Genomic DNA, 22,317 nt, shown 5'->3' on the forward strand with positions numbered 1-22,317 from the left:
TGGACACTTACCATCAATCCTGCCTAGTTGTTCAAATGAAACTATGCTTGCTTCAAATGAAACTATGCTTGCTCCACACATCTTAATTGCTAATGAATATTTATTCATCTGTCATCACCAAATACAAAGCGCCTTTCAACTTGAGCAAGCGTTCAAAACATCTCCAGTCCAAAACAGGACCAGAGTTTGATTCTACATGAAAAGCCATTTCCAAATAATCAAAATGACAAAAAATATTCCTAATAGTGCAAGAAAATAAGGACATTCCATCAGCTACTTCAGCTGTTGCTGGTTCAGGGGTAGCTAGCAGAGAATTTTGGTCTTCATGCCTTGGAGATGTCTCCAAGCTGTAAAATTCAGATTTCATAGAATCATAGAACATGAGGTTGGAAGGCACCTCAAGGATCATCTGGTCCAACCTTTGTCGGCAAAAGCACAGTATAGATAAGATGGCCCAGCACCTAGTCCAGCTGAATCTTAGAACTGTGCAATGTTGGGGAATCTACCACTTCCCTGGGGAGAGTATTCCAACCGGTGATTGTTCTCATTGTGAAGACTTTACAAAATACCACATTTTTCCTCAATTTCTGATATACTTTGGAAGGCTCACACAGTTGCCAACTACCTTAGTTTTAGTGAGGTAAATAAACCTGCTAGTACAGGCCTGCTGCTGTCTGTGCCCCTGTTTTATGTAAATCTGTCAAATCTGCCAGAGTACTTTTTCCACTGTAACAACTGCAAAGAGAAAGCTATGATTCTGGAAACATTTCTGTTTCGTTAGTTTAGCGAAATCTTTTTTGCTTACATCCCAGAGACAGCCAAGTTGTTCGCATTTTTCTTGTGTTGCATTGGGACTGGGATAACAATCAAACCTTCCATTGAAACTCGGTTCTTGAGTCCATTTTACTGTGTAGGATTTTCCCAGTTCAAGCTGAAGTCCTGTTATAAGAGCAACCTATAAATATTAAACAATAAACAGTTATTAAATCCCACATCACATCCATCTTTCCTTCAACCAGCAGAGATGCTGGTCCTCAGGAACAATACATTTTCCTATGTGACAACTCACAAAAAAGCCTGTCCTGTAACATTTGTTATAGTCTCTCTTTTACAAATAACAAATACCAAGCAACTGATATTCTTGCAGATAACATCTGAAAAATTAAGAATCTAAAAAAATGGAGTCAATCCCTCAGCTTCCTTGGAAGCAAACAGGAATAAAGATAAGGGACCACCTCCTTCATTCTGAAATATGAATGCAAGAGCTAAGAAAAAGTTAAAATATTTTTATTTTGATTCAGTAACTGAGATAACATAACAGGTAACTGAGGTGCTATAGGAATTAAAGAAGGTGTACAATACAAGTTGAAAGCAATGCCAGCGCTACCCTTTGTGTGAGAAAGCACTTTCATGAAAGCTTCCCACTAGCAGCGGCACGTTTTGCTTGCTTTGCACATAAATGCACTTTGTTGCTGCTTTCCTATATTTGTTCTGTGAAAAACTCTGTATAAAGTGATAAAAGAGGTTTAAACAGTGTGCTTGATTTTGTTTTAAATATCAATGCATTTAAAACATGAATATTTGTTACCCTCCTCCAACAACAAACATAATCACAAAGCTATTATTCCTCTTAGAAATTACGTGAACAACTGCGTAACTAAACTTGTTGTTGCACTGAGGTTCTGGGACCAAAACTTAAATGCACTTTCTATGCGGCTGAGTGAGTTCAATGCGATTGTACTTTTGTTTTGTAATAAATTACACGATGTATTCTGTTGAAACATCAGTACTGAGTACTGCTCTTTACAATATATAAAAAAGAAAGCTGATGCAATTTCAAAGGTGTTTACTTCCCATTTCCCTGTTATTGTTTTACCTTTTCTAAAGGATTATAGGTGATAGTAGGCGTAGCTTTTTCCACAACATTGTTCTGAGATACAGTAACTGATGTTATTTCCTGGACTGCTCCCAATATCTTGATTTCTTCAAATTTCAAGTTGTTTGGATCAGTATAATTGCTGTTTATAGCATTCATTTGTAGAGCATTCTGGAAAATAATATAGTGATTACATTCTTAACCAAAAAAAAGTGCCCCAAATCCTCCTGATTTGGATTTTTTTTCTAATTAGATCTTCATACTGTAATGTAAAGTAAGCTAATACCTTTTTCATAGCATATTAATTATTGCCCTGCTTGCTGTTATTACAGTAATGCTTTTCTATCATGTATATAATACGCTTTATAGTTGTGTTTCAGCCTCCTTTTTTGCTTGTTTCAAAAATTAGAAAAGGCTGACACATGCCTGTAACAGGGCAGCTAACCTCTACTCCACCGTGGTCTGACCAGGATCTAACAAGTGAAGGCTCATGTTCAGTTTTCCTGATATAAAGATACCAGATCCTATTTAATTGCATTAGTTATTGTTAAAGAGTCCAAAGAGCAGAAGTGCACCATGGCTGTCATATGCCAGTGTATAACTTTCTTATTACTCTCCACATGAAAGTTTATGTTAATTTTTAATTCAACAGCACTACAGATAAAAGAGTTTCAAACTCCGGTAGTAATTGAAATTGCTTATCTATAAATAATTCTACAATTACAAATGATTATATGATTAAAAAAAGAATTAATGCACATGCTTCCACCTTGTGTTACTTTGCTTCCACTCCAAAGTTTCTATGCATTCTCTCTTGATTGTTGCCCTGCTGTTTCACCGTGGCAAGGGAAAGAATACCTTTATGTCACATCCTCAAACCAGGACACTTTGGCAGGTATTTTTATTATACAAAAGATACGTTATCATATTAGTTTGAATCCTTCTCATATGGTATCTCCAGTTAATATTGAATAGAAACACTATCTGGACTCCTCCCTGCCATAAACTAACCATGACAAGGCAGTTTCAGTTTAAAAAAAAATAAAAACTAAAACGTAGTCATGGCGTAGATTCCTTAGGTTCAGACAAGGCGTAGGTCTTCCTCTCACTCTTTGGGAATATTCAGCTATATTTTTATAGTGTACATAGACTTTTTTCAAATTGCCAATATTCTGAGAATCACAAACTCTACATTCACCTCCTTTCTGACTCTGTTTTAACTGCCACTGATGCTTTATAGTTCTCTGGCTCAATAAATATTGCTGCTGAGTTTGTTAGGTGAAAGGAAATAGGAGTTCTTTAGATACTTAGATTAACTGGTGGAAGAAAAGACAAATAGCCGATTTTCATCCCAGCTAAATTACAGTATTTTGAACATAGCTCCTCTTTGACTTCGTGAAACATTTCGCTTCTCAGAAAATACTACAGGAGAATAAGGAGGAGGAAAGAATGCCCTTTGAAGATAGTATTGATAAAAATCAAGAATGAAATTATTTAAAATAAAATACTTACATTGGAAACTGTAAACTCGTAGTAAATGTATGTTTTTTTCTCAACTGTACCTAAAATGTAAACAAAGAAGTTACACTTTCAGTGCAGAAAGGAATGGCATTGAAAGCAGGACTGTGCCACTGCTAGAGACCAATAAATTGTTAATTATTATCATTACTGCGTTCAGAGGTGGCACTGAGCAACTCAAATGTTTACTTTGTTGAGGAACTGACAGTTCTCTTTTTCTTTTTTCCTTAGGCCAGTCTTCCAGGAGAACTAATTTTCCAAATTTTTCAAAAAAGTCATTGAAATCAGCTTTCTAAAATGTACTGATTTTTAACTCAACTGTTATTCCTTCTTTACTTCTCTTAAACGTAGATGTATGGCTCAAAGTTAAACCTTTAAAATACCCTAAATAGGCGCATTTCATGCAAAGATGACAATACTATTAATAATCTATGCCATGGAGCCGTAAGAGAGGAGGGAAATAACACAGCACCAGGACAAAGAAATACAGAAGTTCAGTCAATCTGGCATTTTTTTCCATGTACGAAAAGAAAAATACTGTCATTGCAAGCAAATTATAAACAGTTTCCCTGAAAAGACTGCAACCTGTAAGTTTTGGGCAGGAAATAGCATCATAAGATGTTTTATTGTTCTGTTTCTCAACAGAAGTGAGTACAATAATAGCTTTGTTATTTTAGGCCTTGACAAAGGAGTACATATAGCTGTCATATCAGCAACCACCCAAGGCCTTCCATGTTTATGGCAGCAATAATCAGCCAAATCACAGCTCTATCTCTTAAAAGCATCACAAACTTTCAAAAAATTAAAAAAAAAATGTAGAGGCTTGAAAGTTTTTCTGGGAGGTATGACTGGTAGAGTTAAAATAAAAAAGAGCGTTCTACAGGTTGAATGCATAACGTAGAAGGACAAGGTAGCTACCCAGTTAGGAAAGGGGATGCAATGTTGAACCCCAAGAGCTGCTTGCAGGGCCCTGTGCAAGTAAAATAAATAGATTGTGACTAAGAATAAAGGTAGCTATGGACAGCTCTGACACTTTGCCTCTGACAGCAGTCTATGGATACAAGTAGGATATGACTTAGAGAAGATCAGGTCTACTTGAAATGCAACTATATTAACTGGCATACACCATAAAACAACGTCCTTAGCTCTGAATGTTATGGTTCGTTGCAAATAAAATAATAAAATCTGTCAAATACAAGCTCTTAAATCATTTTAATATGAGCTTGAGTATTTTGTAAAAGTTCTTCAAAAAATGATTTCAGAATAACCCTTTGAACTGCTTGCTGACTTTCCTAAAAAACACGTAATAAAGGACAAAGGCTGAAGAAGTAGCCTAAAGGATTTAAGTACCCCAAATCTTTTCAGTTTAATGGGAACAGGATGCCTAACTAAATGCTCAGAAATCCCACAGGAAATCCCACTGATCAAGACATTTCATTTTTCAAAATTCCCTACATCTCAAGATTAAAATGAAGAATATCTCTATGGATATGTAACAGAAAGGTTCTTTCCGTTGCTCTGTAGTGAACTCTGCTTTCCTTAGAAATCCATGTACTCCAAAAGCATTACTTTTACTGAATGTCAAAATAAATTTAACTTTATATTGGACGTTTGTGTTGCGTTTGTTTGTGCTTTTTTAAATTTTAACTTCAGTTGAGGGAAATTGTGACCTTAATCTCACCCTAAGCAGAAATGTATGTGTTGTAAATTGTCTGACAGAAAAAACCTGGTGAGGTAGGTAGTGTCGGTGCCAGTGCATCGCAAGAGATGAGGTTGACAGCCCTTGGCATAATCAGAGTGACTGTCCCAGGGGGAAACAAGTTCTCCGGCAGCTTTACTAAAGGCGAGGTTGGCAACATGACAATTAAAGCCCAAACACGCTTACTCGCGTGCTTATGCACCGCTATGCTGGGGAAACCAGATGGCAAAAAAATGCTGGCTCCAATACCGTACTTCTGAGTTCTCAAAATTTCTACTGTTTTCACAAGCAATTTAAATAATTCCAGAGAGTTAATAACAGTGCTAGTTTTTCATTTTCTACTGATTCTCAGTGTCTAACACTAATTATGTGCATTCTTGCACCCGTTGAAACTAATTTGGATATGTACCAGAATATATATCAGTCTTGACAGCAAGGTTTAACAGTCGGCATGCTAACGCACAAAACCTTTACTTATTTAAGGCTATAGTGAAACCTGAACAAGCCAAAACTAAATTTATAATAGTTACAGTTTTTCCACTTCGAAGTGGTGAAAAAGGAACAATCAAGTATTAATAGCATGTTACAACAATACCTTATTCTTGATGCGTGAAATCAGCAGATTGGAACTTGTATATATCAGTGTTTTGTTAATCCTACTTACTTCACTATTGATAACTGCTCACCTGTAGATTCTCCGTCATCCCAGAACAAATCCCCAGAAGCTGCATTGTTGTCATCCAGAGCAATTATAAGTCCCATTGGATTCTTGCGGCTGTGGAAAGAGAGATTTCTGTCTTACATGTATATCAAATATCTAAACAGCCTTAATACATCCTTGATGTTCGTGTTAAGAACATGGAGACACTCAACAGGGTCACAATACTTGGAGAATTGCCTTAGATAAGTCCTTGATTGCCTTTCATTTTCATGAAAATGGATTAAAATATATGAAAACATATTAAGATACAAAGTGCATGCAAATAAACCTGTAATTAATCACTGAACATGCAGTGTAAACAGCTGTGGAAGTGAAGAGTGGCTTACAGTTATTCCCATATTTCAAGGTGAAAATGCTAAATGCAATCAGCTGCTACTGATTTGTAACCTGAAGTCCTCAGTCCAGTCTTGGAAAAACCCCCAAATGTAAAGCATTCAGTTTTGAAGCATACCTTGCAAATGTTGTGTTAGCTGGTTTTTGAGTAGGGTAAATATAGCCTCCTCTCAAGTGAAGTCCTAGTTTGTCTGCTGGCAGGTACATACTGGTCCATTGTTTTCTCTCTGAGATTTTTGCCCCCTTATTGACCAGGATGTAAAACAGAACAGGTACGTTGCATTACTTACTGCTGTGAATGGTTTCTTAAGTCCTGAGTTTCACCTTAATGCTTCCTTTTAGAAAAGACTTAAGTTATGTAAATATTTATGTGCCAATGGGCACATAAACATAAAACAACTGCTTATCAAGATGATGTAATGTTACAAATCAACATCTCTCACTGGTTTGGGCTCAGTCAATGCAGAGAGGAAGTCTTGTTGGGACTCTGACATGAACAACGTCCTTTTTCACCTATCAAAAGGACCATCACAACAGCAGGAAACTTATTGAAGAAACGACAGTAGTAAATAATAACTGCAGACTCTTGTGTATTATAATTAGAATTATTCTATTTTATTTTATTTCAAATATGATCTTTGTTAAAGTTTCCAGCCAACCTGTCTTCCCATCTCCTGGGCTGTATTCTACACCTCTGTGCCTTTTTCTTGAGATGTTGATGCAGGCACTTATCCCATCACCCTCCATCCCTTTTCCCAGCATTGCCTTCCTGCCGGCTTTACTTTAGGTCTCTGTCACCAGAACAGAGCTGACAATCTTATTTTGTCACATAGCCATGTAGAAAATTTCCCCATAGTATCCTCTGCATTTACTTACCGTATCATACTCATACCATACTGCATCAGGAATATATGCTTGAATTACATCCACACCCTGAAAGGTGAACAAACAAATTACTCTCATATTTGAAGGCAACTTAATTGAATAAACTAAATATTCCAATAAAACTAAAGTCCACATTGAGAAAATCATTGATACGTCTCTTCTTTGCTGTTTTCTTTAATGGTTTTTATGAAGATGTCCAGAAGGGAAGACAGCAATCCAAGTACAATTTTGGCAAACCTGCTGGGAGACAACTGAACCACTGCTCCACAAGGCGGCAGCTCATTGTATGCAAACCAAAGTCACACTGGCTTCAAATCCAGTGATCATATTCACACATAGCTCTATATCTTCTTTATTTTCACATTTTTCTGGGCTGGCATCTTTCAGATTCTTGCTTTCATTTTAGGTATTTAAGAAATGTTTTGTGTTTCTCCATGGCATATGTGTTACAGGTGTTAACAATCATTATTTACAAGATTCTACCTCAGAATAAGCCAAGATCTATTTGTTTCCTTGTTGTATCACAGACAAGCTGAAATGCAGCAAGACAAGCTGATTCTGAAGAAAATTCAGAGAAGATTCAAAGTTGAGGTGAATCAGAATATCAGATCAGATGACTTTGGCTCCCTAGAGGACTGGAAAATAGGAGTGGGATCTAATAGCACAAAGTACCTGATTTACCGTTTCGGCAGCGATAAAAATATGCTGCGGGGTCTCCCACTGGAAGCAAAAATGAAGGGGGAAAGAAAAAAAGCGGCAAAACCCAGGCTTGTTAGGAATTCATCAACAGCCATGAGTCCATAATATGATGCACCCAATAAAATATAAATACAATCTAAGGATCTAGCAAAACCCACTGGAGATAGAGCTGTGCTAAACAAGGCCCTCTGCAATTGCTTTGCCAATAGAGTTTACGGGTCTGGTCAAGAGAAGAGTTCAGACTAAAACAGGACCAGAGCAAATTTCTGAGATCCTCAGGGAAATGGCAGAGCCTACAATTGTGGTTCAGCGTGTTCAGCATAGAAAAAGGAGGGGGAGTGTGAATTCAGCAGGAAATACATGTATAGTAGAGAAGCTATAACCTTTAAGCTGGATAACAGAATTGTCAAGACTGAACAACAAAGGGTCAGCACTGGAAGGTGGTTTCTAATCAGAGCAATAAAGGAGTGACAGGAATAGTGTAATTTGAGGATTTTTATGCTGCAGTCCCCTGGCAGAGAAAAGAGCTGGAACTGGTGACTCAATGTGTCTCTGTGCCCCAAGAAGTGGTTAGGAGATAGATACCAAAACAGCCAAACCTACCGGGTCAAGTACAGGGGAAATAAGCAGCCCAGGACCCCACAGGAACTGCCTGTCGACACTCCACGTCACTTCATCAGAGTAGAACCTGGGCAAGATATAAGAGTAACTCCTTTTTATGAACTATACTATCATCAGCAATCCCAGCATTTTGGGGTACTGATTGTCTAGAGCCATGACTGAAGAGTGTCATATCAAAATTGTCTTTTTTTTCATCTGAGGCAATCTGAAGATGATAAGTTAAGGTCTTGCTAGTTTAGTTAGTATTCTCCACACATGTCAAAGTGGAGGTGTTCCTGTATTCTTGACACAGCTTATTCAAGAGTTTACAGGCAAGGAAACATATATTCTAATATATAGATATGATGGTGGAGAATAATTTGATTAGCTGACAATAACATCTCATAGCAACTCGCAAGAGTGACTGGTAATAATATATGCATATATGCAGAAATTACAGACCGTTTATGATTACTCTTCTGATTACTCCAAAAGGGTGTTTCATGCATTGAGAAGTTGTCTATATATATTCCAATGTGCATTTTCACAGACTACATCAGCGTTTAGAAAGTCCTTAACAACATCTAATGTGTCTGATTTTTTTATTCCTCATAAAACTACCACAAAAGCTGATGAGTAAACTTACTCATGCAAAACTGGCCGAACAACTGTGTCTCCTTGAGTATGAGCTTTATAAAAGAGTGTATACAGGTAGGGCAGCAAAGTGTAGCGAATGTTCAAGTAATACTTGGAGGTTTTCACCAAGACTGAATCAGCTCCAAACACAGCTGGATCCTGAGGCTGGAAACAAATATCAGATTATTATTATTTTCATCATGCAGAAAAGTCTGCCAAACATGTGAAATGTGGCTGCTCTTTCAGAGAGGCTGAAATTCAGTGGTGCACATCGGCACAATATTTGCCTTCTGGGTGGTGTGACCTGAGGTCCTGTTCCTCTGGGCTCCCCGTGTTTTGCACTGCATGTCCCTCCTTGCTCATCTGCAAGAAGGGCACATTAGGGTTAGCCCAAATTTCACCCTGGCACACGGCCAGGTGTCTGCTTAAAGGGCTCCCAAGAGTTAGTCTGATGGGTCACACAGCAGTGAGTGCTTGCCCTTGTTGATAGGCACAACTGATGGTGACAAAACTGTTGCCAAATAAGTGCAGTCTCAAGTACATGCAATTAACCCTCATGAAGCCGAACCTCTCAGATCTAAGATTTCATAAAGAGAGCTTAAGGTTCTGCCATTTTCAAACTGATTAGCCACATAATCGTTATTGAAGGTAATAATGACTAGTGATACTATTAAAGGGAATGTGGTAGTGTTAACACAAAGCATTTTGTAAGAGAAAGCACAATTTACCACGAATCCTTCACAGTTGTGATTCCTCGAAAATGGGTAAAATGCTCCTACTTGCATCCATCGTCTGCAAAGTTCTTCTGTGGTGTTGTCAAAGAAACCACAAATATCTGCTCCAATCTTTAAATGAAGACAGAAGTGTTGGATGTACACTGCACCTCTAATCTCTACACAAAACTTCTAGTTTTCAGAGATGCATTAATTCAACCTTAATTGCTAGCCAGAGTGACTGAGCCATTCAACACATTTGTACCTTTCTTCTTTCAAATTCAGTCTATGTTGTACAAATTATGTTGCATGAAAAATTAAACTGATAACTAGCTAACACTGTCCATTGTTTTATTTCTTCTGAACTTTTACATTCCTGTTTGGTGCTAATATGCATACATTATGGAAAAGCTCAAGAGTCTTACAAATTTAAATCATGGCAAGGAATTCGGCTATTTCCCTTATAAAAGGAAGTCTCTATTTAATTTGAAAAGATAAGGAAAACTGTCTTTCACATTGATCATTATTACTTAAAAATTACTAGAAGTAAAAAGTAGCTTGGGATATGTAAAATAATATGTTTGCTACCCACACTTTTCTCACCACACAGTAATCAAAATATGTGGCCTAAACCAAATATCAATAATTCGAAAAAGATGTTAAAAAGAGATTCCTGAAGGGGATTAATTTGGAGCTGAAAAAGTAAGGTGGTTATCTAGAGAGCATGTGATTAGATAATCCGTTATCATAGAGATAGAGTTACTGTTTATCCATATGTTCTGAAAGGATGTCACAAACTAATGTCATACATAAGGAATTCCAAAGAGGTTGAATTCTAGCATTCCAGGTATTGCCCATTTTAAGTGATCCCATGTTGCTGCATTATCTCCCAGCCAGTGTCCTGTGTGCTTTCCTGATCCAACGAAAGTAGACCTTGAAATGAGGAAGCTTCGTTTTCCAGGAAACAGTGCTTCAATGACTCTTAAAAGGAAATGAGATTGGAATTATGAAAAGGAAAAAAGACAACTTGGACATCAATAGTTTTATATAAAGCAGATTTACACTACTGATTTACAGTAATTACTCATTCCAGGGATGTAGACTCCTTTACAGTAACCCAGATGTCTTTTAGCGAAGTTCAAGACATCATTAATTTTAAATAGTCTTTCTATAGAGCGTTGACAACCAATGTGTGGGTTTTGCTGCTAACTTTAGTTAGTAGATTTTGCCTTAGCTACATTGGCTTAAATATAATACAGTATTTTCCAGGAACTGGAACAGGTTTCCAGGTTGCTTTAGAAGTGAAATCTCCAGCAGTTTTTGAAAATGCAGGCCATGTACTGTTCTGAAACCTTTTTGTAAAGATTTTAGGATGTATTCCTTACTTCTGTGTTGATATGGCCATGGAATATCCATAAAGACTGTGGACATCATAATGTTTTCCCCACTTCTGCACTGCATCCATACAAAGTGTCTTGGAATACATGAGCTTCTCAAGAATACCTTTAGTAAAGAAATACAAATATCACTTATAAAGCACATTTTTATTACGAATATTTCCAGTCTTTAATGCACATTTATGACATTTAAGCCCTTTTTTCACTTTAATGTTTGCACTGAGGCCAATATTACTACTACAAAAAAAAAAATGCTACTGTTGGCTGCTGGTTTGATTCATCTTTGCTCTGTGACCTTTTCACTCTTGAGCTTTGCATCCTTGCATGCAGGCACTAACTGAGAACTACGCTCTAAATTTCTGAATCATTATCTGACAACACGTTGGCAATGGTTACATTAACCTACTACTTAATACAAATTATGAACTCCATTTTAGTTCCTCATACATCTCAAAAACTACTGATACTGAAAGAGGATCATTATATTATCAGACATAATTAAGGCCATTATAATATTCAGTAATAATTTGAAAAGGGATAAAAGCCAGTTATATAAACCACGCCTTTGACAAGGGACAAAGTATATCAGTATTTTCTGTCAGTAGTAATGTTCAAACCCCACCCATAAGAACTACACTAAAATCACTTTGCATCCTTGTAGCCAATTGCACAGTAACTCATAAACTTTTTGATATTTTGCTTTCTGGTTAAAGTAGATGGACTTACTGGGAGTGTAAGGAGGATAGTTTAAGTCATTCGGTGCACAACCGCTTTTCGAGCCTGCAACGAAGTTAGATACTTCATTCATATCCTGAAAAGATAAGATGCAGAATGTAATAAAGTTTCCTCCAGTATGTTTTCCTAACAAAGTCTTATGTTCTATTCTCTTACCCCTTAAGGAATAATTACTTAGAACTAGTACCATACAATTAGGCAAGAATGGTATAACTCAGATACTGACCTGGTCCGTTCCTGTATTAATATAAGTCTCAGTGTTGGACAGACTTATATATGCAGGTGAATGCCATGTCGCAAGAGCTACATCTTATCCCTCCACAGAAAGAAATTCCAAGAGGTGCTCAAGTATACATTGTCCCTACCTGTGGCCAACTCCACACATCTCCAAAGGAAATGTCTTTGGTTTGGAGTGTGTATTTGAAGAGAAATACACAACCAGCAAGTGTACATTGTTACTTTCTGTCAAAATACAGACATCTAGTCAAGACGACTAGTTATTCTTAAATACCTCTTTTATAATACTTTCTGAGCCATTATATTTTCAAATTTTGCTGTCTCCTTCCATGAATATCTTATTTGGCAGTGCTGTCAGTGCATTTCTATGCACATCCTTGAATGTGCTGCAGGAAAAGCATGCATGGAAGAAGAAAGTAAATTCATCATGGGGGCACTGTAGTCTAGTGACCCATTTGCTTCACTCAAAGTATTTGATCTCTGCAAGAGACCTGTGCAGTCTTATACTTCATAGCTTGGCTTAATGGAACCATAGAATCAGCAAAAATAAGTGAGAAAAAACCTCTTTCTATCACATAGCAGCTGAACGACTGTGTTTTGCCATGCAGATTAATTAAAAAATGTTGCAGCTTTTTAAAATGTATGGCAAAATATTCAGTAGAATCTCGTTTTCTTTCAAAATATTTATTTATTTTTAAGTAAAAGGAAGTGGGAAAAACACAAAAAGAATAAAGGGAAGAAGGCGCTGAAACAGGGATTGAGGAGTTCAAGCACAGATTTCTTTTAGGCACCCACTTTTAGAAGCTTTATTACAGGACGCTACTTTGAAAACCTAATCTGGTAAATCAAAATGGTTCCTAATCTCATCTGATTTCCATGAACTGTACCTAAAATCCACTGTGTCAGACTGTATTTTAGTCCTTTTATGGGAGAATCTGTCTAAGGAGCCTGATTTTTCCAAATCCCTATCTGGAATGGCAATTGCAGATTCAATAACTGGAAATTCCATGAGCTACTTGGAGCATAGATGCATAGATTATACGCATTATACCCTTTATTCAGGATCTGTCTAGCACACACTCACTGAGAGGTATGCAGATCTCCAAATATTGCCATTCCAAGTACAGGAGTGTGCTAGCATTTGCCTTTAGCAGTGGTTCATCAATTGAAGCATTTTAAAGTGTCACTGAACATCCAAGAAACAGCACACTGATCATTTAAATGCTGTGATTAATGATTCAAATTAAAATTTAAAATTCAAATTTGAATTGCAAATTCAACACCAGAAGACAGACACATCCACACTTATTTCAGGTTAGTAATAGTAAACATCTCTTTCAAATTCGATGCAAACTGAATTTGATAAACATCCATCCTTGTCTATTTTTAAAAATAAAATAAAATAAAAATGAAAGTTCTGAATTACTTACAATCCAGATCCCATCATATGGCACTACGTTATAAAACAGTTTGCATTCTTCCACCCACCAGGAAGTGCAGTCTGGGTTGGTGAAGTCTGGGAACACAGTTTCTCCTGGCCACACCTGTAATATTAAAAGGGAAATAATTAATCACAGAACAGTCCAAGTTGAAAGGGACCTTGAGAGGTTATTTGGTCCCACCTTTCAAGAAAAAGGGAACCCAGATAAGATCATTCCTGTCCAGTCACATCTTGAAAATCTCCAGTGATGGGGACTCTGCCATGTCCCTGGGGAGGTCGTTCCAGTTATTCATTGTTTGCACTGTAAAAAATTTCCAGTGCAACTTGTACCTGTTGCCCCTCATATTCTTCACGTGGCTCCTTGTGAAGAGAGAGCCTCTGTCCTCTTTGTAACGGCCCTTTAAGTACTAGAATACTGTGATGAAGCTCCCCCGACCCTTCTCTTCGCTAGGGAGAAAAGACCTAACTCCTTCAGTCTTTCCTAATACAGCAGGTTCTCCAGCCCTTCAATCATCTTTGCGGCCCTCGTTTGGATCCTCTCCAGTCTGTCTGCATCTATGTTGAATTGTGGGGACCAGAACCGGACACAGTACTCCAGGGGCAGCCTGACAAATGCTGAGTGGGAGGATTAAATCTCTGTCTCTGCTAGTGATGCCCCCGTGAATGAAGCCCAGGATTGAATTTGCATTCGTTGCTGCAGTGGCAAACTGTTGACTCATGTTCAGCCATTTGTCCACCAGAACCCTCAGAGTTAGCCATTGAGGGCAGTGCTAATGTAGTGCTCTGATGAAGCCATTGGAACAACAAAATGCTAGAGTGACTTTAGCTTGCATGCAGAAAGAATGTAGAAAGAGAATGAGTTTCTTTGGAGTTTTCAATTGCCCTTCTTTTAAGGAACAATACAGAACAGAAAAATTTCTCAATGGAAGTTAAAATTATAAATTAAAAGGATAACGTGGGAGCTGCCTCTTCAGTCACTACTGAAAATAAATAGTAGCTGGCTGATGAATTGTTCCTTAAGCTTTCAAACTACCTTAGTTTTCCTTTTTGATTAATGTAAAAAATTGCAAAAAAAAAAAAAAAATCAAGAGAGGTTGGGAAGTATCATATCCTAAGTGAGACCTTATAAACTTAGCTCTCGCTGGCAGATAATTTTACTTAAAAACAAGCAACTTAGAAAATGAGAGTTTAAAAGGAGCCCCCTGACCCAAATTAAACCGTAACAGTGACAACAGACCAAATTCAAATGAATAAAAACGTGATTACCTCCCCAATTAATGCTGTTACTCCATCTGATTCATTAACCCAGACTTTTTTGCTCTCTCCCCTGACGTAGGTTCCATATGGACTGCCATCAACTAGATTTTGTGTGCTAATAGCAGGATCCTAAAATAAAATTAGAAAACAAAAAATAAAAAGAAACCAGGATACACTCCATCAATTATTATAGACTACTAGAATGTTAGACAATGAATTTCATAGAATATGCAAAGTATAATAATAAATATTTATAATGATAGTATTTACAAGGAAAAAAGAAATAGTTAAATGCATACCAATATGATGATATATTTTTGTCCGTACTCATGCATATAAGCTGCAAAATTAGGGAGATCTCTAAACTTCACTTTGTCATAAGTAAAATCTTTCTTTTCCTCCATATAGTCAATATCAGTAATTTGAGCATCCTGCAAGAGAAGATAGTTCAGCTTTAACATGACAAGTGACAATATTTTGTATTTTTGTCCAACACAATTTCTTCTGATAATTCCCATTTGTCCTATAGTGAATTTACTGTAGGGACTTTACTGCAGCTTGGCAGAAAATATGCTGTCAAGACCACTCGCAAACGATGTGCATTTCACCTCATACTTACAGCCCTAATGAATGGTACTGACACATCTTTTGTGCCTAAAAAGAGCTGCATTTAACATTAACAGAATTTAAATGACTGTGTATACTGGCATCCTTTCAAATAGCCCCTGGTCATGTGGCTATTTCATTGCAGTTTCCTGACTTCAAGAGCTATCCCCTAAAATCCAAACATTTCTTCTTCAACTCTTAGCTTAACATTAGGGAATTTTTAGTCTATTTAAGACATCAGGCTAATGTAATCTGAAATATAATTTTAAAAGTTAATTGTATTTTACCTTTGGCTGTCAATTAAGTATAATGTATGGTTCCATAAGTTTCCACAGGACAATTAAAAAAAAAATTAATGGATTAGGCAATATGAGAAGATAAGTGGATATAGTTGGAAAATATGACTGAAAAAGTATTACAATAAAGCGCTCAAATAAAACTTACTGTAATTAAGCCCCACCATGTCCCACATTCTGATAAAGGTCTACCATTAAAATGCACAAAAACCTTTGACACCAGAAGCCTACATATTAGACATTTACTAATTTAAATTGATGTGAAATGAACCAGTTGCAGAACACCACCACGGTCAGGATCTCTGGGTTATTTCTCCTGCAGAGCTCTGCCTTCACAGAATTGCTGCCCTTCTCAAACCCCATACTTACATAAGGGAGTCCAATCGCCCTGTTCCTCTCCACTACTTTCTTCACCTCATCCAGAGATCCGTAATTCCAGCGGCTGAGCTGGAAGCCCAGGCTCCAGTAGGAGGGCAACGCTGGCAGTCCCACGAGCTGCAAGTTGAGAACAAAAATCGTCACCATCAGTGGACACTGTGTGTGTCATCTTGGTCCCCATCTCCCTAGATCCATACTCCTCAAATCTATTTGAATAATATACACTAAGCTAAAGTGTATGAAATGAGCAGCCCACTCCCTAATGCAATATTTTTCTATGATTTTTTAATTTATTTTAAGAAATACAAATATTTCTTTAAGGTATCACTGAAACCTAAGTGGACCACAAGAAGTGCAAAAGATATCTGTGATATCTTATGACCATAAAACCATGACATATCTGTAAGTACATTATCTACTCTGTAATATTGCCATATGAACAGGAATTTGTCCTTATAACAAGAGTGAGCCCCAGCAAAGAAGCATAAATTATTCCATGTAGACCATCTCTAGCTCCCATGACCACTGTGTAAATCAGTCAGACCATACAGACTGATGAATTTAGCAGCTACAGACTTCTTGGTCTTCAAGGTGCTGCATGGCCTCTGCTGCAGCATCTCCAGCAAAAGTAGTGCTTAAGTTTCAGCTGCCCATAACAGCCGCTAAAACCATCTACATCCCAGCTTATCCCCAGCTAGCTATTCCTCATGACAGCAGTCACATTAGGGACATACTAACAGTTATTCTTAGTTAAATATATACTGAGTCATATTTTCAATTATTAGATAACATAGTGAAGACATACTGTCATATAAAGAGGTGAAACAAACAAACAAACCCATGAAAAAATCCCACCACTTTTAAAAATCTGTTCAATCCATAGTCTTTCTCGCTAAACATACCTTCAGGTACTCCTGGACTACTTGCTCTGGAGTGTTCCCCAAGAAGATATAGAAATCAAGGATCCCACCAATGGTTCTGTAGGTCACTGCTGGAGCAGGCTGCACCACAAATTCTGCCAGACAAGAGTGCACAAAACCAATTCTGAACATCAGCTAATTCTAAAATAACTTTGTAATTTTCAAATTGGTGCTTAGAAAATTTACTTAAGAAAACACCACAAACCAAAAATACCTAAGGAACCCAAGACCATTAAATGAACTGGCAAATAAAGGGATATGTATTCAGCTGACTCTTTTAAATGTCCATATTTCCATTCCTTTACACCCTACAGGGAAGAGAATCAGAAGAAATCCAATGGCTCAGTCTTTTCTCTTTAAATTTTTAGTACAACTTTCCAGCCTCAAGAGATGTGAAGAGCTCTGTAAAGCATACATATATGCATGCTTATCTAAACAGACTAAAAGGCGTTCACCTTCAAGTACTGCTCACTCCAAAATTAGTCTCTGATTCCAGGGTCCTGCACACCTGTGCAAAGCTGCACAGACTTTGGATAGGTTTCTGATCCTTAGGTCCAGCACAATCTTCCTGTTAATTGTGAGCTACTTATTGCTTACATTGTGTACACGAAACACAGAGTTCTGATCCCAATCCAACATATCATCTAAAAGGTATTTAACTGCAGTGCCCAGACCTACAGAGAAAGCTTTCTTACCCATGGCATTGCTATTCATTAGGAAAATGCCAAAGGAGGCTCCAGTGCTGTCTTCCAAACACAGGAAGAAAGTTTGAACTCCATATAAGTTATGCATTTCCTTGAAGGATAAATTAAAAAAAGAAAAAAAAAAAGCTGATTAAAATCTAATAACAGTTTCTGTTCTGGGATATTTCAAAATACATCACAGGTAGAACTTGAAACTTCTCAAAATATAGTAAACAACAAAAATAAAAATCCTGACACTTTCCTACAGTTCTGTTTTCTCTTTCCTGCCATTCTTCTTCTTTATGACAACATTTTCCATTAAAACAAAAGTTTCCCCAAATATATAGATAACATAAGCAAGCAGATAGGATGGAACTCAGGGCAAGTCTGCATATATTGCAGGACTAGTTCTGGGTAATATATATGCACATCAAGCTAACTTGAAAGGTGCTTTCATCAACTTTCACTATAGATTACATTTTACATCTAATCTATATTTCTATTAATCCTGCAAGGTAATCATTTTTATGTTTAATCTGTGGAAATAAGAGAGTGCCTCGCTTCTTTTTTATTTCCTTTCTAATGGCTTTTTTCCCCACTGTTATTAGCAACAAAACCCTTAGACATGATAACAGCTGTTTTCATAGTTGTGCTTCTTCCCCTGCAAAAGAAGACTCAGAACAAATTAACGAGAAACAGAACTTAAGCAATTTGAAATTAGCCTAACTTGATTCTGTTCACTGTTAGTTTAACTTAATGAGTCTACACTCAATAGAGTCCTTCAGGTAAGAACTATCTTCGAACCAGGGAAGATAGTGAAAGAGTGGCTCAATGTAAGAGGTACAAATTCCAAATTATTAATTAATTATACATAGTTGTTATATATAGTTGTCTCATCCTCTAGTTTCTGTTAGTACAGACCCCATTTCAGCAAGACACTGGAGTGCTCTCTCAAAGTAAAGCATATGGTTGCTTTATAAAACTGAGGTAATAGCAACAAATAATCTTACAATTATCAAAAAATGGGAGCCCTGGAAATAATTTCATAAAGAGACAGCCATAAAGACTATAGAAACAAATAACTGCTGAGAGACATATTTTATCTTGTAAAGAGACAGATGTTAAAAAGAACTTTTCCATCATTTGCTGAGCTACGAGGATGTTAACTGAAGAAGCATGTGTCATCTGTACTGAATGCTGCACACGGCAATGCATTAGGACATATTGTTATTTATTTTCTTTATCAGTAAAAACTGAAGACTCACATATATTAATGTTTATCAACTGGTTTTCAATTGCACCTCAACACAAAAATCAAAATATTTATAAAAAGCTATTCCTCAGGGAACTTTCATCAGTACCATCTAGCTTTTAGTAACAACATGCAGTGCCTGACAGGTCTTTGGGGAAAAACTCGATGGATATTATTAATGTCTCTACTGCATAATAGACTTCTGTTCCAGAAGTCATCTGCAAAGCATAAAACCAGTCCTTACTCCAGAGGGGCCAATATCCCTGCTGAACATGGGCCAGGTTTTCCAGTTAACGTCATGCCGGTACTGCTTATGCACGTGCTCTCCCACACCATAAATGTTGCTGCTGGGTAGTTTGATTGATAGCTGTAAAAACTGGTCAGCATACTGCAGTGGTCCTATGGTAGTATCAAACCTGATGAAACAAGTTAAAATAAATTTTAAAAAGAGTTTTTCATTGAGAATTGTTGCAATAATTGTTTCTTCTCCTTTTAGTAGAACCTGGATAGCAGGTTCAGGCCTCCATCCAGAGACCTGAAGGAGGGGGAGGCAGGATGGTGTGGGGCTGGACCAGAGCCACCCTTGCACAGACGACGAGATGAGCGGTGCCTATTGATCCTACAGAAAGCCCTCATGCAAATGGCCCGCCTATTTGCACTCCCCTCTTCCACCAAAGCTTCCCACCCTGCATCTGTTGCGCTGAATCCTGAATCCGCTCTCCTGGCCACTCACACAGCAACGGGGCAGTGTCATGGACTTAAAACATTAAATTTCATTCCTTTTGTACGTAAACATGTTCATTTTCCACTTTCATTCCTCTAAGACTTGGAACATTTCCAATTGGCAAAGGTATCAAAAGTGACCCCGGCCCAGAAATAGTTTGAGTTTCCATCAGTCACCAATTTTTAAATGAAACGATCGTAAATACAACTTAATTGTGAGTTAAAGCAGATTTAAAGCAGAGAGCAATTGGAATGAAGCTGATCCTCAGATTTGAAGACTGTCTTCAGCATCATTAAACCAAGAGTTTATAGGGATCTACAGAAAAGCAGTCTTTCCTCAAAAGCAGAGAAAATGACTGACTTGGAGAGAGCGCACTACCTTGATGTGTATTAACATCATACACAATTTCAAAGAATATGCTTTTCTCTACTCACTTTATGTAGTTTTTGTTAGAAAGTCTTTTTAGAGCTGTGTTTTCATGTGATATTTGTGACATTTAGCAGTCCTGATATTCATATAGAGGAGAGTAACACAAGTTTATCTTGAGTTTACGCAAACACAGCCACGTTAATTTTAAGGGACTTTGTCACTTCAGATGCATTAGTACACTATAACTACATTTATCACTATGAGTATGTCATTATCAGTAAATTCCTTTATGCATAAAAAGACCATTAAACTATTAAATAAACACACAATGCATCAGTGATTACAAATACTGCACGAACAATTGACAAGACCAGGGGAGTTTGGGCTTACTACAATTTTAATCTGCTCATATTACCTTTTCTTTTTTTTTCAGTTAAAAATACACTTGAGAGAGGCTTCACAGGTCAAATCCTCATCTGATGTATTTCTGCCCTCTTTTAAGGATTCCAAGGACTATCTTGCACACCTGATCACAAACTGTAGTGAAACCAGTTTGGGGTTTTTTGGGGGGGGGATGTTAGTATTTCCAATGAAACTATGGCAATCTTCCAGGTTTTCTTGCAAATAATAGTGGTAACAGGTCAAACAGAACGCTAACTCTTTTGGGGGGCTCAAGTGTAACAAATGATGATGGAAGGCCGTAGGCTTTATAACTGTCTGGATAATTAGGATTCTTGAAATGAACTGTAATAAAACATTCATCCCCGCTCTTCCTTTTCCAAAGAGGCTTCCCTTTGGTTTGGTTGTTTAAGAGTTTGGGAAAGCGCTCATCTTGTCTAAATAAACTTATCAAGGATTTTTCTCTGAGGGGCTGCTCTTATCCCATGCTCGCAACAGCTTGCTTGGAGATACTCAAACTCAAGCATTACTGTAATTTCTTTCTTTAGAGACAGAAAATGCAACGCTTTTATCAAATTAAACTAAAGCCTAAGGAAAACACAGACAACCTTCCAGAGCACTGTTTCAACATGGTTCTATAGGACTAGATTACTTATTCCCCCTCCATATACCTGTTTAATCAGTCATGCACTACTGAATAGCAAGTCCGTCTTTTGTGCTCTCTATAATTGCAAATCAATCATTACAGATGATTCTAAGCAAGAAAACAATACTAATAAGAGCACAAAAGTAATTGCTAATTAATTAAACTTGGAGCATTGATAGTCCAACTAGCCTAGCGCTCTGACAGGTAATCATTCTTGGACTGATTTAATAAACATGTTCATCCTGACGCTTCCTCCTTCCAATGGGTCTTAAAGCCATGCAGGTTTAAGTTTGCAGGTTTGTTTTATTTATTTCTTTTTTAGAACCTAAATGGGATGCAAGCATTCAATGTACAAGTCCGTCAAATATTTTACTTACAGCATTACATGACCAGCTTATCAGTGACTTGCACCAGGTATTCTTGGGTATCATAGGGCTAAAGGGTAACCTGGCGTTGGCGATTCAGGACTTCACCATGATTGCGACAAATAAGATAAAAGATGCAATGAAGAGTGTTCCCATGCAATTTGAAGCACTGGCAAAGAGTTCTTCAGATAATAATAATAATAAAAATAATAATAATTCCCTGAACTGTTGAAACAAAGTAGCTGTAAAAATTTCCCTAGAATGGGGGGAAAGTGAACAGAGAGCCAGACCTAAAACCTTTTAGACAGAGCTCTCCATATCACAGAATTTGTTTCCAAAGGCCTTGCCAGAGTCTTTGCAGAACATCCAGTAGTCAAAGAAAGAGAAGCAAATTACATGTTCAAGAGGTCACATCACATATTGGACATACATTGCCTGCGTGGCAAGACGGGCTTTGAGAGAAAACCAATGACATCTGTATTACACAGAAAAAGTACCAATGTTACTTACAACACTCTATTGTTGCTCACTCGGGTCACCACGATGCCAAAGGGGTTCTGCTTCACATCCACTTTGTAGTTTAAATTTGAGGCTGCTGATCCAGTGAAAGATTGCACGTGCTCATGAGGGACTTCAAATCTTTGTGTTTTAGGATCAGTGATCTGTGCATATTTAAAAAACAGAAGCGTTGGGCCTTTAAAAACTAATGCCTAATTCAAACATTTTCTAGCGTTAACACATAGTTCTGACATAGGATATTCCCACCCCTTTCCCAGTGTCCTCTTCTGCCTTCCTTGTTCAATTCCAACTTCCATCACTCATTTTCAGACATAATGCATGACCCTGTGTTTCCCTGGCTTAGCAGGAACCCACCGTAAGAGGAAGGTCTCCCACAGAAGAAGCCCTGCTCTACCCCAGAACCCATCGATACC

At 37.4% G+C, this 22,317-nt stretch overlaps 1 protein-coding gene across 2 annotated transcripts in view; it reads right to left on the reverse strand.

The window, feature by feature from the left end:
• Positions 1 to 22,317, reverse strand: part of SI (sucrase-isomaltase) — a 50,800-nt gene that overhangs the window by 22,865 nt on the left and 5,618 nt on the right. For both annotated transcript variants that reach the window (XM_063338214.1, XM_063338215.1), the window contains 20 exons: positions 21,896 to 22,047; positions 19,127 to 19,298; positions 17,643 to 17,742; positions 16,930 to 17,042; positions 16,019 to 16,144; positions 15,047 to 15,178; positions 14,757 to 14,876; positions 13,480 to 13,593; positions 11,804 to 11,888; positions 11,066 to 11,183; positions 10,490 to 10,661; positions 9,696 to 9,812; positions 8,978 to 9,132; positions 8,335 to 8,419; positions 7,024 to 7,080; positions 6,266 to 6,390; positions 5,780 to 5,868; positions 3,389 to 3,438; positions 1,877 to 2,047; positions 806 to 955 (listed from right to left, as the gene is read on the reverse strand). In XM_063338214.1, coding sequence (XP_063194284.1) covers positions 806 to 955; positions 1,877 to 2,047; positions 3,389 to 3,438; positions 5,780 to 5,868; positions 6,266 to 6,390; positions 7,024 to 7,080; positions 8,335 to 8,419; positions 8,978 to 9,132; positions 9,696 to 9,812; positions 10,490 to 10,661; positions 11,066 to 11,183; positions 11,804 to 11,888; positions 13,480 to 13,593; positions 14,757 to 14,876; positions 15,047 to 15,178; positions 16,019 to 16,144; positions 16,930 to 17,042; positions 17,643 to 17,742; positions 19,127 to 19,298; positions 21,896 to 22,047 — 2,403 coding nt within the window. The remainder of the gene's footprint in view (positions 1 to 805; positions 956 to 1,876; positions 2,048 to 3,388; positions 3,439 to 5,779; positions 5,869 to 6,265; positions 6,391 to 7,023; positions 7,081 to 8,334; positions 8,420 to 8,977; positions 9,133 to 9,695; positions 9,813 to 10,489; positions 10,662 to 11,065; positions 11,184 to 11,803; positions 11,889 to 13,479; positions 13,594 to 14,756; positions 14,877 to 15,046; positions 15,179 to 16,018; positions 16,145 to 16,929; positions 17,043 to 17,642; positions 17,743 to 19,126; positions 19,299 to 21,895; positions 22,048 to 22,317) is intronic.

Source organism: Chroicocephalus ridibundus, chromosome 6, assembly GCF_963924245.1.
Source record: "Chroicocephalus ridibundus chromosome 6, bChrRid1.1, whole genome shotgun sequence".
NCBI classification, from domain to species: Eukaryota; Metazoa; Chordata; class Aves; order Charadriiformes; family Laridae; genus Chroicocephalus; species Chroicocephalus ridibundus.